The 14372-nt window shown below is 50.8% G+C and overlaps 1 protein-coding gene across 1 annotated transcript in view; it reads right to left on the minus strand.

Annotated features, from left to right (window-relative positions):
* TENM4 (teneurin transmembrane protein 4) overlaps positions 1-14372 on the minus strand; it is a 745685-nt gene that overhangs the window by 387167 nt on the left and 344146 nt on the right. The window contains exons 6-7 of the mRNA XM_057553431.1: positions 8572-8859; positions 5745-6014 (exon numbers count right to left, since the gene is read on the minus strand). Coding sequence (XP_057409414.1) covers positions 5745-6014; positions 8572-8794 — 493 coding nt within the window. The 5' untranslated portion in view covers positions 8795-8859. The remainder of the gene's footprint in view (positions 1-5744; positions 6015-8571; positions 8860-14372) is intronic.

Genomic DNA, 14372 nt, shown 5'->3' on the forward strand with positions numbered 1-14372 from the left:
TTTTTCTCTTAAACCTCTACAACGTCTACTTTAAATGTCTTTTCTCCAGCATGTCACAATTAGAGAGTGACCTGGTATAATCTCTAGGGTCCTGAGTAGCTCTAACAGGTTACGGATTCAATTTCTTTTCCGGCAGTTTCTAACAGTGACAAAGAAGTTTACGTTCTGGATACAGCAAGAATCATCTCTCAGGTTGTGTATATTTTATTAGCCTTGAGCTAATGAAAACATGTTTCTATAAAACAGAACAAACTGCAGAGTGCAGTGGTCAAGAAAGGTAACAGGCAGTGGAGTGAGGCAGATCTGGATTCAAACCCTGGCTCTGCTATTTACTAGCTGTGCCACTGTTAGCAAGTCACCTAACCTCTCTAAATCATAGTTTTCTTGACTAAGAAAACTAGGAAATGGGGAAAGGTTAAGAATCAATGCATTTGTTATCTCTAAGGTTCCTTCTAGCTCCCAGATTCTCAGATGCTCTGACCGTACTAGGCCCTCCTCAATCCTTCTTGGAACTTGGGGGCTTACAGTCCTCATTATGTGGATAACTCTGTCCAGTAAGAGACTCTAATTCCCTGAAAACATCGGGTACTTCTGCAGTATGGGAGGGAGTGTAAGCCTGCTTATGGGGCAGAAGGGTAGTCAAATATAGGGGTATAATCCCTACCCCAGCTGAACGAACCCAGCTTCCTGTCCTAGAGAAGGGAGCCTTGTGTCCAATGGTTGAGTAGCTACAGTACTCTGGCCGCTTAGGGAATTAATGAGAGCTTTTCTTACAGATTTTTAAAACTAAATCTCGTGAGCATGGGGCCAGGGAGGGTAGAGAATAAATGGAGTTAAATTGGTAATGAGCTTCTTTCTCACTGTGCTTGAAGATGCTCACCTAATCTACACTCTCAATAAACAATTTGGCTGCCTAATTAGGTTAACCAGTAGTTTCCCTTTTGATACCCAGGCTGCTTGATAATTTGGGTGTAACTGTGATTCTGTTTCATTGTTTCTTTTCTAAGTGAATTTCTCAATTTGCCTCTGGGATTAGAGCTCAGGGTAAATTCTCACTACTCCCCAGACCCACCACACCTCTTTATGCCTACAAACCTTGGCTCCAGCAACCTGCCTCTACTGGGAATGCCTCTCTCAGATCCCTCACGCTCGGTGCAATCCTGCTCGGCTGGCCTTCAAACTCTGGCACACAATGTGAGTGGAACGAAGGGATGAGCCTTTGTACCCTCAGGGCAAAACGAATGGCTCCTTCTACTGTCATCCCACACCCACAGCTCTTTAAACAATGTTAATAGCTAAAACCCTTTTAACCATTTTTAAGCCACAATTCAACGCATTAAGTACATTCACACTGTTGTGCAATCATCACCGCTATCCATCTCCAGAACTTTTCCATCATCCCAAACTGATACTCGGTACCCATTAAACACAAACTCCCCATTTCCCTTCTCCCAGCCCTGGGTAACCACTGGCACACTGTTTTAGAAATGAGGAAACTGTGGCATAGAGAGGTGAGGTGACTTGCTCAAGGTTTCAGAACTGGGACATGGTCCAGGATTTGAGACCAAGGCTCCTCACTAGATTTGGAACCAGCTCTTTCCACCCTGCCACACTGCCTGGTAAACCTCCACCACAGATAGGGCTGCAAGGGTGTCATAGCTCCGCCTCCCCTGCTATTCATCTAGATTCTTGATTCTAGAATGATGCCTGGTCCACTGAAGGAGCTCAGCATAACTACAGAACAAATCACAGAACGAATCTACAAAACAGACACTGTGTCCACCTGACCCTGTGGTTGGAAATGGAGTTCACATTGCAACCTCTGCTTTCTAGAGAACATTTATAGGATGCCAAGTGTGTGCCTGGCATGAGGCCAGCTCCTCCTTGCTGTGGCTCTACTCAGCAGGAGAGGCCTGAGGGCCGGCTCCGCCTGACGCCCCAGAGGGGGAAGATTTGTGTCTACATTACCCAGTCAATTCTGTATTTATTTTGGATATTAAGCAGTGACATAAAAGCTGCTGACATTAACCTTCGGGGGCAGAAATTGGCTTTAATGGACCCCATAAAAAGTTATTATTGATGGCAGCTGCATGCAGCTTCACCATGACCTCAGCAAAAGCCTCCACCACTATCAATACTGTTGACAATTACTATTGACTAATGCAAGGCCGGGCGTGGAGGCAGAGTCGGTGTTTCTGTAGCTGCAAGTTGCTGGGGGTCATGCTTTGGTGTCCTCAACTGCTGATTCCAAAAGAGTGGGCAGAGGGCTCAAACTATAGCATCAGAGAGACCTGAGCTCAGATCCAAGCTTTGCCGACCTGCTGAATGACTGGCTGTACAATCTCTGGCAAGTCAGTTGACCTTTTGGGAGCCTCAGTTTTCCCATCTGGGAAATGGGAGTGCCACGGTGCTGTCATGAGGGTTGAAGGCAATGGCCCTTGTGCAGCAGCTTGACACAATAGGTCCTCAGCATAGCCTCCCCCTGCTCCTGAAAGTGGCCGTAATGCGATGTGTTGGCTGATTATGTCCAGTGGAGTTAAGCCCTGCTCTGATGGTAAGATCAGAGTTCTCATCACAGATTAAAGACAGAACTGGGCTCAGGGGGATGAATGCGAGAGAAAGAGACGAGGGCAGGGGAGAAAGATGTGAGAGCGGAAGGGGCAGGAAGAAGAGGGGGGAAGCCGGGAAAGAACGGAGACTTCTGCATAGAGCCTGGCTGCAGCTCAGCTAGGTACACGGCCGCTGCATGCCCTTCACCTCTGAACCCCAGTCGTCAGCTGTAAGTTCTGGTTGACAACAAAGCTGTCAAACTCCTTGGTGGATAAAGGGGAGCCATTCCTATGGCTCCTTCACTGCCAGGATGAGTTACTGTCATTATTTAGACTCCAGTATAGCAAAGCCACTAATATAATCTTCCAGCCTGAAGCAAGTGGACAGGTGCAGGATGTCTGAGTTTGGAAGTCCAGGCCTGAAAGGGATGAGGCGGCCAGGGAGGAGCTCTTTGTTAGATCCACCTGCCCACCTCCTTTGCCTGCCCATCTTCCGTGAGCACAGTGAGACTTAGAGTGAGTGCTATGGCCCAATGCCGAAATGCATGATCAGAAGGAGAGGGTGGTATGGCCAGGGAAGCAGGCAACCATCTCCCTGTCCCTGTTATCAGAGCCTGAAGCTCTTCAGGCTCGCCGTCGTTATCACCCAACAGACGCTTAATTCAGCTGGAATTCAGCTCTCAGGGAATATACAGTAAAGTGGGTGGTGTGTGCCTCACTCTGTCATGACTTTATGGAAAAATGATCATTTGTCACCATGGCAAGAAGCCTTCAAACGAACAAACAACCCAAGTACTTTGCTGCAGAGGAAATTCACTATGATTAGGGTCACAAGGGTAAAGGTTTTAGAATCATACAGACCTGAGTTCAAATCTCGTCTTGCTAGCTATGTGACCTACACAGGTTTCTTAACCTCTCTGGGCTACAGATTCCTTATCCTGTACAGTGAGGGTAATAAAACCTATCTCAAGGTGTTGTAGAGGGAGTAAATGAGATCATACAGCTAAGCACTTAGCACTGGGCATGGGGGTCTTAATAATCAGTAGCAGGTATTAACTAGTATTGTTGTTATTACTATCATGTTCCTCTTGTGCACCTTCACCTTAATGTAAGGACTTCGAATCACAGAATCCTGGATCTACAAGGGCCTACAGGTGATTCAGCTCACTTATTCCCTAAAAGTGTTCACTGGAACACTGGTCCCGTCGCATGCTCTGAGAATAAAGGGTTTTTTATTCTCAGATCAATTTGGGGGATGTGCATATAACCCTCCTTGCTAATATCTCCGTTAGCATGCATATTAACGTATTAAAGGCTCTGAGAAGTCCTGCAGTAAGGAAACTGGTTTAAGTTCCTTTAACTCAGTGTTCCCTACATTATTTGACCACAGAGCACTCCCCTCCACCCCTCTTCAATCTAAGAACTATTAACATTCTCAGAATACAAGGAATGCTGATTTCATTAAAACTACTTATTTTACAGATGAGGAAACTGAGGTCTAGAGAAAGGATCTAACTTATCCAATGCTACACCCCCGGTCAGTGATGGCACTGAGGCTTCCTGCCTCCCAGTTAGATACCATTTTCTCTACACAGGCCTCGCACATCAAATTCAGTGTGTAGTGCAGAAGAGAGAAGGGGGCCGCTGGCTGGGCTTGGGCCTAGGTGGGAAGGTGGATGAGGGAGTGTGGATGGCTCCCCACTGCACAGAGGGGAACCCCTTCAGCTGCTGAGGTCATTGACCCCCTCCCAGGGTTGGTGGAGTGTCAGGGGAGGGTGACACTGCCAAGCTGGTATTTGGGACCTGCTGCTCCTCCACCCCTCAAACAGGTGCGTCCCTAGGAAAAACTCCGAGTTCTCTAGCAGCAGTGGTGGAACAAATAGTTGCAATTCTGCTGCACCTGACTTTTTTAGGAGATGGATTTCTCCACCTGACCCTGACCTTACCTAGTCTCCTGCCTGATCCCAAATCTGGGATTGTGTCGTGCAAAACCCACTAGAGCATCCTTTCCAGAGACTAACCCACCTAAACCTTCACCTCTGACCTGGTGTCTCCACACACGCCCCCCGCCACCCCCAAACCACTTCTCCAATTCCCCCCACATCCTGGGGAGGAATCAAAGAATCCTGCATTTAGAGCTGGAAACCAGTAGGGGGCACCGGTACCTGGCTTGGTTCTTCCAGTTCTCGTTCAGATTGCCACCCCCACGTCCCCCTTCCCACCTCTGGTGTGGCAGGGCCAGCAGACCCCCTCACTGGACCTCGGAGAAACAAAGCCCTCCCCCGGGCAGAGGGGCTGTCCTGGTCTCTGCCACCCTCCCTAAGTCTTTGCTGCCAGACTCCAGCAGGACCCTCCTTCCTCCACGTGGACCTCACCCACAAGCTGCCCAGAGACTGTGGGCACAAGGTGCCACAGAAAGGGAAATTCCCTCAGCGGGTGGCCCACTGCAGGGCTGCATCTATCTCAGGGCCCCTCAGAGATCTGCCAACAAGGTCCGAGAGTGAAGGGGAATATCCTGAAACGCGGCTCCCTTTCCTTCCCCACAAAAAAGGAGATGTGTGAATAACTTGTCCTCTTTTTCTCCCACAGCATCTCTCTGGCCTTGGAAGAGAGCTACAGAGATGAGAGTGAAATAGAGTCCAGAGACAGCACTTCCTCCAATCTGCAGATAAGATCATGGGAAAGCTGGGGTAAAAACACGAGTTTTAAGTTACTCCAGCGTGACAGTTTTCGTGTGAAAACTATCCTCTGATCAGCGTAAGACCCTGGGGTGGGGCAGCACGCGTGGTGGGCACCCAGGGTGGTTGGGCACCTGGAGGCTGGAGGCTGCGTGAGCAGAGTTCTGCAGGACCAGGCACGGTGACCGCCGGAGAGGATAAGCTGCAGGGGATGGGCTTCCACTCTCCTCCGGCCCATCTGCTCCCACCCGCACAGGCACCTTGTAAGCAGTAATCCTGCCCCTTCGGCACCCCTCTCATCTGGAATGAAAGTGCGGCAACCCGTCTCCAGCCTGGCACCCACGGGCGGGGGTTCCACGCGACCCTGCGAGAGGCTCTGCCTTTTGACGACGGAGAGCAAAGCCATTTTCCACCGACTTCACCGGAGCCCCAAGGGATGGAGCAGAAGATCAATACTGTGGTTAAAACCCCGGCCCCATAACCCAGGCGCCCGGCACAGGCCAAGCGGGCCACTCACCGGTCTCCGCGTTCTCGTGCTCCGTGTCGGTGAGCGTGAGGTTGGAGTTGGCCCGGCTGGACAGGCAGGAGCTGCGCCCCGACCGCGTGCCGCGGGCCCACAGCTGCACGGGGTGCTCGGGGGACAGCACAGGGTCGGCCTCCAGGTCGGCCTCGGAGCTGGCCCCCATGGAGTAGCCACAGTGGGGGAGGCCGATGTCTGTCCGGTACAGGGTCCCGTGCGGGGGCGTCACCTCCCCCAGGCCCAGCTCACGCAGGGTGAAGTTGGTGCCTAGGAGGGAAGGCAGGGGAGCGGGATCAGGGCGTGAGGGGGGCATCTCCCCACCAGAAGCCCGGCCCCCACCCTAGGACTCACTCTTGTCCTTTGAGCTCACTTTGATGTTCGATGCCCGGGCCTCTCCTCTGCACCTTCTCCACCAGCCCGAACCCTCCACCCCTTTATGGAGGGCCCAATACAAATGGCCCCTCGTCTGAGAAGCCTCCCCTCCTCCTACACCCTGTGTGGGAGTCACTGCTTCTTCCTCTGAGCTGTCTCTGAGAGTCCTCGGCCCTGGTCATCCTGCAGAGCAGAACTGCGTAAGAGCCTGGGTCCTCTGCTCGAGATGGCTCCAAGGGGAGAGGGACTGTGTCCCATTCATTCCTAAATCCCTAGGCCTAGAAGGCAACCCGGTACCCAGTAGGGGCTCAGTACATGTCTGCTAAACTGGACGGAGAGCTTCAGCTCTCCTCTTCCGGCCCAGGGAGGGCCTGCCAGCAAGGAGGGCTCCTAAGCAGGGCAGAAGCCTGGTCCACGAAATGCCAATGGTTCCCTGGGACCAGACATTCCTTTCCAGCCAGGTCAGGAAAGCCTGGAGCAGGAAAGTGAAGAAGATGGTGACTGGCTGGGAAAAGTGGGCCTTGCACAAGGAGGTCGGCTCTGCCTCCTGTTTCCTCATGCCAGGTGGGCTGTGACAGGAGCCAGCAGCCTCTGGGGTAACCCAGGGAGCCAAGCACACAGCTGAGGCTGGGCCGCCGACAGGTCTCTCGAGGCCCCGGGAAAGCCTAGCTGTGCCCACGACAGAGGTCGGGAAAACATGGGTGAGGGGAGTTCACTCAGGGATCCGTGTTTGAGGGACAAAGGGGATACTGACTTCCATGGGAAACACAGCCTCCACATTACTCAGTGTTTACTCAGGGACAGCTTCTTCCATATTTTTAACATTCCCATGAGTGTTTTGGGGGATGAGGAAGACCGGCAGACAAAGGCGCTAAGGATCATATTCCAGTTAAACCACCGATCTAGGAAATGGACTTACACCCAGGCAGCGCCACATTTAACCCAATCCAAGCTGCCCTCGGGTACTGATGTACAGCAATGAGCAGGGCGTGGTGCCTGACTTCACAGAGCTCACAGTCAAGTGGGGGACACACAGCCCAGGCCATGATGAAGGGCTAAAGCCCAAAGTGGGGGGATCCACGGAGAGTGTCCTGGGAGCACAGAGGCAGAGGGCGGGGTATCAGGGTGGGAGCTCAGAGGAGAGGTTTGCGGATGAGAGTAAATGTGCAGAGCGGAGTAAGAAGAGAGAAGAGGCAGATGCCCATGCTTTGAAGGATCCCACAACCAGGGTCAGGACTGAAGAGGACAAGCCTGCAAAGGAAGGAAGAAGGAACTGCCAGTGAGGCAGGAGGGGAGCACCCAGAGATGGCCTCCTCTCCCAATCGTGTGCATCGCTCTTAACCAGGAACCCCTGTGCCTCCCAGGGTCCTAGTCAGCTCCGTGTCCAGCCTGGCACAGAGTAAGTGCTCAGCGAAAGGTAGTTAAATAATCAGATAGACACACTCTGGTAGCACGCTGGAGGATGGATAAAGGGAAAGGGAAGGTGGGAGGAGAGAACTCTGCTACCCTCACAGGATTTTTGAGGCTCCAGGGAGGTAATGGGAGAGAGAGAACTTTGTAAGCTGCAGTGCCCATGCCTGCCTATGAGCTGAGAATGCTTCTCATTTGTTATTTATGAAGATAAGAGGAGCTCCTTTTGGAGCCTCATGTGCTAGGATGGCATCCAGGCCAACCTGGGCCTGGCAGGGCTCACCAAGCCAGAGGAAAGCTTTGACACCATTTGTCCCCTCCCCTCACTGAGACCCAGAGATGACAATCAGTAGCAGGCAGCATTTCTGAAGCACTTGCTCTGTGCACGTGTCAAGTGCTCTATTTCCAGTCCTCATCAATCCTCCCCAGCACTTTACAATTAGGAGGCATAGCTGTGATCCCATTGCCCAGGTGAAGACACTGAGAGTAGTAAAAATGGCAGAGCCAGAATTCAAATCAGGTCTGTCTGATGTCAGAGTTTGAGCTGTTGACCGCAAATGGGAAAGAGCTGAAGACCCCTCGTCTTTAAAGCAGGAGAGGCGGACTTGTTAACGGGTCAGCTTTCCTGTGGATCCAGGCCTGTGGGGGAGGCACGGCATCGTCGCACTTACCTCACAACGCGTCATCTCTTTAGTCCTCAGGACAATTCAGTGCAGTAGCGAGTACTCATGGCCATGTAACAGGGGAGGCTTAGAGGAGAGCCCGTGGTGGTCAGAACTCAAGCCCAGGCAGTCTGACCCGAAGCCAGCTCCTAACCACCCCATTAAGCCCACAAGGGGGGTGAGCATGAAAACAAATGAACTAAGAACGAACTACAGGGCAGGCTCTGACCAGACCTAGGTGCCAAAATAGCGCAGCGTTGGTGCTGACGGACGCCCTCCACGCCGCTGGGCTCCCGTCCCCGCTCAAGCGTGCCCACGCCCGCGGGGGAAGGGGAGGGAGTGCGCAGGCGCGCCCCAAGCCCCGCCCCGGCCGCCCTCACCTGCGCGGCAGAACTCCTCGGCCTCCTGCGGCACCATGTCCTTGACGCGGCTGCCGTAGGCGAGGCGGGCGTCCTGGTCGTAGGCCTTGAGGGTCTCGCTGGAGCTGTAGGATTTCTGCGGGGCCTTGCCCTCCTCGCTGTCGGCGGACGAGCTGGTGTAGCGGCGCTCGGCGTCGCGGCGCCGGGTCAGCGAGCGGTACGGCTTCCTCTCCTTTACGTCCATGGCCTCCGGCCGGCGCTCCTCCACATCCACAAACAGGGTCCTTGCCGCACTCAGGGCCGAGTGGTCTGGAGCCCGAGAAACCAAAGAAAGGGCGTCAGTTCCGGCCCCAGGGGGCAAAGGCCATCCCCGGGTCCATCCCGGACCTCGATTCACCCGGCAGCGCTGTGGACAAGGGGCCTCAGGCTCTGGAGGTGAGGGCGTCGCTCCATGGCCACGCAGCCATAAGTAGCACAGGGGACTTGCACCCAAGGCTTGTAATGATGAATCCTTTCTCTTCCTGCTACACGACCGAACCTATCTCCCCTGTGGAGATGCCCTCAGCCTCTCCTTCAGTGATGCCTATCAAGGAAGCTGACAACAAAGGCCAGAGGGCACTAGTTTTCCCGATCCCGCTCTAGATGCGAATCACGTGTGTGTTCCCATCAGGCCTCCGGCTGGGGCAGGGCCTCACACACAACAGGGGCTCTTTAAGAATTTGTGAAATGAACGACTATATTCAGGCGCTTTGCATATATTATCTCATTCAATTGTCACACGTCCTGAGATATTATTACTGTCTCCAGCCTCTTCTGGAAATGAGCCAAGGTATAAACAACCAATCCACAGTTATCACCACCAGATAATTAAATAATCACCTGCTTATTGTCTGTTTTCTTGCACTCATATGTAAGCACCATGAGAGCAGGGGCCTTACCTGTTCTGCTCACTCCTGATCTGTTGCACCTAAAGTGAAGCCTGGTGCCTCCAATGCATATTTAATTACACAGCCAACCAGTCTCCATCTGACAGATGAGAAAACTGAGGTTCCAGACCTCCCTCAAGGTGACTCAGGTGGTAAGTATCAAAGTCAGGATCTGAAACCAGGTCTGTCTGGCTCTAAAGCCCGAGTTTTTCCTATTTTATTATGCTCCCTGAGTCCCCTCCCTCCCACCACACAGAAGTGTCCTTCCAGCCAGGCTGGGCCGGGACTACCATGCTGATCAGAGGACTCCCTCACCTCCAGACTCATCCATCTCATTGGAGGCACCATCGGCACCGGGGGAAGCCGCAGCACCTGCCGCATACATCGGGTTTGCCAGGCTGTGTGGCTGGTAGGAAGCTCCTAATCTCCCTTTCTCCTCTTTTCCCCATCTTGACCCTTTTGCCCTAGGCCGACACATTTTTTAAAGCTGTTATGGCAGCGTCTTCCTCTTTCCAAATGTCTTCCTTTGGCTCTGGGGTAGCAAACGTAGCCCCCTACAAGAGCCAGGAGGTCAGCACAGGAGGAAAGCAGGATATCCTGCACAAAGGATGATGAGCGCTCTTTCTTGAAACATACAACCTTCTCAGTTCTTTCATTGTTCCACTTTCCAGAGCAACATGGGTACACAAAACCTTCTCCCGCGTCACTGTCCTATTAGAGAAACGACAGAGCAAGAGCTGTCATCAAGGAGTCTCAGTGCCCAGGGTGGGGCCTCTGACCAACAAAGAGGGCGGGCCTGTCCAACGGGGCAGTGGGTGTTCAGTGCCTACCAATGCTGGGACATAGGAGTGTAGGGGGTCTTGTGAATTTTTAAGACAAGCTGGAAATTTGGACTTGGATGTAAAATGTATGATTTTTAAATGTAATCCATTATTATATGTAGGCCAAGTTAAACACACTGATGGGTCAGTTTTGTTCTGAGGGCTAGCGATTTCCGAGTTCTGCCTTTGATCGTGGACATCGAAGGTATCGGTATCCCTTTGGCCTGAGGATGCTCTCTTCCCTCCCAAGAGGGAAGAACCACCTCTTAGGTGGTTCTGAGGATGAAATGAGTTAATACATGTCCCTGGTACATATGATCCCTGATACACAATGGGTGCTCAATACATGTTCGCCATTATTATCATCAGAAAAAACCCACCTTTTATTTTTAAAAGGCATACTTTGGAAGGCTCCAGCTAGATGTCAGTTATAACTGGAGAAGGAACGTTCCCTCAGACATACGTTAATAAGTCTGAGACACACTTTAGGCTGTTAAATTGGTGGATGACTATGTCTCTTACTAGTGTGTACCTGTTGACTGAAGACATGGGCTTCAAGGCAGAGGCTCAGCAATTGCAAATTAAGAACACAGTCCCCAAACTCATGGCTTCCCTATTACAAAGCAGAGGCGAGGAGAACATTTGCCTTGCTCTCATTTCCTTTTCAGTCTTAATATAGTAATTCAGTAAATATTTACTTTTTTTCAACAGATGGGAGATCAGTCATGGTTCACACTCAAATTGGCATTTTTTTAAAAGTTTTTTTTGATGTGGACCATTTTTAAAGTCTTTATTGAATTTGTTACAATATTGCTTCTATTTTATGTTTTGGTTTTTCGGCCACGAGGCATGTGGGATCTTAGCTCCCCGACCAGGGATCGAACCCGCACCTCCTGCATTGGAAGGTGAAGTCTTAACCACTGGACCGCCAGGGAGGTCCCTCAAATTGGCATTTAATTGAGAGAAAAAGAAGAGGTCGGGATGAAAGAAGTGACAGTGGAGAAAAGCTCCTCTTGGAGCAAGGGTCTGCAGCATAGCGATGCTGAGACCCTGGAGGGGTGGGAGCAGTGCCGGGGAAGGGTGCCAGAAGCACCCGCACACGTCCATGCCTACACAAGTCAGTCCCTGCTTACCCTGCTGACCTCCGGGTTCCCCACGTGACCCTTCCTGACCCTCCCTCTGCTTCCTCTCACTGCCCACAGAACAACCCGCCACCCCACCTCGACTCTCAGAGACGCACACCCCTACTGCCTGCTGAAACTCTTCGCCAGGTAAGCCCCGAGCACACAAATATGCCTTTGCAGAGGAGTTCATTTCCACAACCCATTACAGACCAGTCTCGCGCTGGGACTGGGGCCCAGAGATGAGCAGGACACAAGCCTTGCGGGGGCAGCTACTGTCTCTCTGGGGTGTCAGCCATAGGGGCCATCAATGATGAGTGCTTTGATAAAGCATGAACCATAGTTGTATAACTTTCTCCTTATGCTGACATGGGGGTCATTTCTGGTCTATCTACGGGGAAGGAGAGTGGGCTCTGGCCAAGAGGAGGGAAGAATCATGTTTTCATCGGGTGCTGTGGCTGGTGCTTCCCACACAGACCCACGAGAACTCTAGTTACTTTTTTTTTTTTTTGGCCACGCCTCACAGCGTGTGGGATCTTAGTTCCCTGACCAGGGATTGAACCCTCGCCCCTCGCTTTGGAAGCATGGAGTCTTAACCACTGGACTGCCAGGGAAGTCCCCTAATTACTTCTCATTTTAGAGAGCTGACTCAATGAGCCAGTTGGTTGATAAGTTCACACAGCCAGTAAGCCGGTGATTCTAAAATCCACTTTTTTTTTTTCTTTTACATGGATCTGGTTCAGATGGATCTGGTTCAGATGGATCTGGAAGGTTTGAACAGGTCTGTTAATGTGGGGGAGCCTGGAGACACATGGTGGTGATAGGAAAAGAGGCAGTGACAATACAACGACTGTTCACCTAATACCTACTCATGCTGGGAACTTTGTGCATGTTGTTTCTAATCCCTACAGCAACTAGGCAGGTTAGATATTATCCTCTTATTTTATATTTTTCTCTTATTTACTCTTATTTTACAAATGAGATAACAAGCTCAAAGAGATTAAGTGATTTGCTCTAAATCACATGGCTTCCAAATATCAGGGTCTAGATTTGAATCAGAAGAAAATGTTTAAACCTGAAGAAAGGTATTACACACCTAGTACCAGAGGTTAATTCATTCGGTAAATAATCGCTAAGGACTCTTCTCTCCTAACTGTGGTGGAAGCTGCATGAAGGCAAGACACGAGGTTCCCTTGTGCCCTCCCCTCCTCTCCCCCTGTTCTCCCTTCCCCGCCTCCCCCCAACACTGACTTCCTACCCTGCCTTCCAAGCCTTGTGTGAGGCTTCGGTGGACAAGACAAATGAGCTTCCTACTCCTTGGAGCTTCTAGACAGTGGGCAAGTCAGACAGGGAGAGAGGCAGGGGAAGGACACCAGAGTGGCCCCTAACCTAGGTCAGGTGGGCCAAAGGTGGAGAGATGATTAAGGGACCACTGCTCAGAGAAAGTGACATCTAAACCATGACCAAAGAAAGTCAAGGAAAAGTGAGACAGGCCAGATGGTTTTGAGGTAAGGAGAGAAAAGAAGTCTAGATCTGTGACTTCCCCGTTTATTCTCACCTACGGTAAACATTGATTTCACACACAATCTACAATGTTCTAACTAAAACAAAAATTTCAGAAACCATGCCTAACCTTTCCTCAAGGGTGGAATCTGATATTTTCTATCTTATTCTATTTGACTAAAAGAGAATTATGGATGGATTGCCAAACTACAGTTTGAAAAAGACCATTTTAGGTCACAACCTGCATGAAAGTGGGAGGGGTGAGGGAGTTTGGGAACAGACAGAATCCAAACTTCAGTGAGGGAAAGAGGTCTAAGATCAAGCTTGAGAGGTGAGGAGTGAGCAGCCTGGTAGAAAAAATAAAAAGGCACTTCCATGAATGATGATAACACAAGTGGACAGTAAAATGTAAAAGTGCAGGTGGCAGAAAGCCTGGATCTGGCGATCCCAGGGGAGCATGTCCTCTAGCTGGTTTTCTGGTGCCGGGAACTGGCCTGGAAGAAAGACAAGGAGGATGTGGGAGTCGGGGAGAGAAGAGGAGATGGGGAAGCAAAGCTTTTGGTGTTTGGGAGAAACTCAAAAAGCCAACTTGGGCCCTTTACATGGGCTCCAGCAATATTTATGAGAGGCAGGGGCCTGGAGCATTCACAGGGAGATGTCATCAGACCTACAGACCTGCCGAGGACCCTTTGCCCCTGCCAAAGCCTCAGGAAAACGGGGGCTGTTACAACCCTGGATTTCCTCACAACCTCGGAAATGACCAGAGACAAGCCAGGAAATTGACTGAATTCCTACTGGACTAAAGTTTTATAAGTTTTCCTTAACATAAGCACATGGTGATATTTTCAGTTCTTAGTGTGTCAAAAAGGGCTCATAAATATTTGAGCTAAAATGTGTTCTGCAAAATATAAGTCCTAGGCAGTATCTGTGTGTGTATGTGTGCATAAAGTCATCATAAATTTTTACTTTCCTTAGTCCTTCGAAGTTTGCTCTTGCAAGTCCTTTGTTCACAACTCCAGTGTGATATGAAGGGGAATGCCAGGGAGAGAGGCACCTAGTCTGTGCCAGGTACTGTGCTGGGCTATGAACAAACCAAAGAGGTAGGCACCGTATCCCCACCTTACAGATTTGGAAACTGAGCCTCGGAGAAACGAAGGGATGCTCAAGTTCACACAAAATGCCAAGACTGGAATCTGATTGCTCTCTTTTCCCTGTGGTAGCCCCCAGAGAACATTTCCCTGATCTGTCACATTAGGGAATCCTTGGCCTTTTAAAATGGTAAGAGAGTGATTATAATAAGGGTGGCTAAAGGCAAGGTCTTTACATGCATTACCTCGTTTAACCCTCACCAGGCCCTTGAACCATTCTCACTTGATAGATGAAAGAAACTGGGATTTTGAGTGGTTAAATGCCTTGCCCAGAGGACCACAGCAAGGACGGGGCAGAGTGAG

The sequence above is a fragment of the Balaenoptera acutorostrata genome, chromosome 9 (assembly GCF_949987535.1).
Source record: "Balaenoptera acutorostrata chromosome 9, mBalAcu1.1, whole genome shotgun sequence".
Classification (NCBI taxonomy): Eukaryota; Metazoa; Chordata; class Mammalia; order Artiodactyla; family Balaenopteridae; genus Balaenoptera; species Balaenoptera acutorostrata.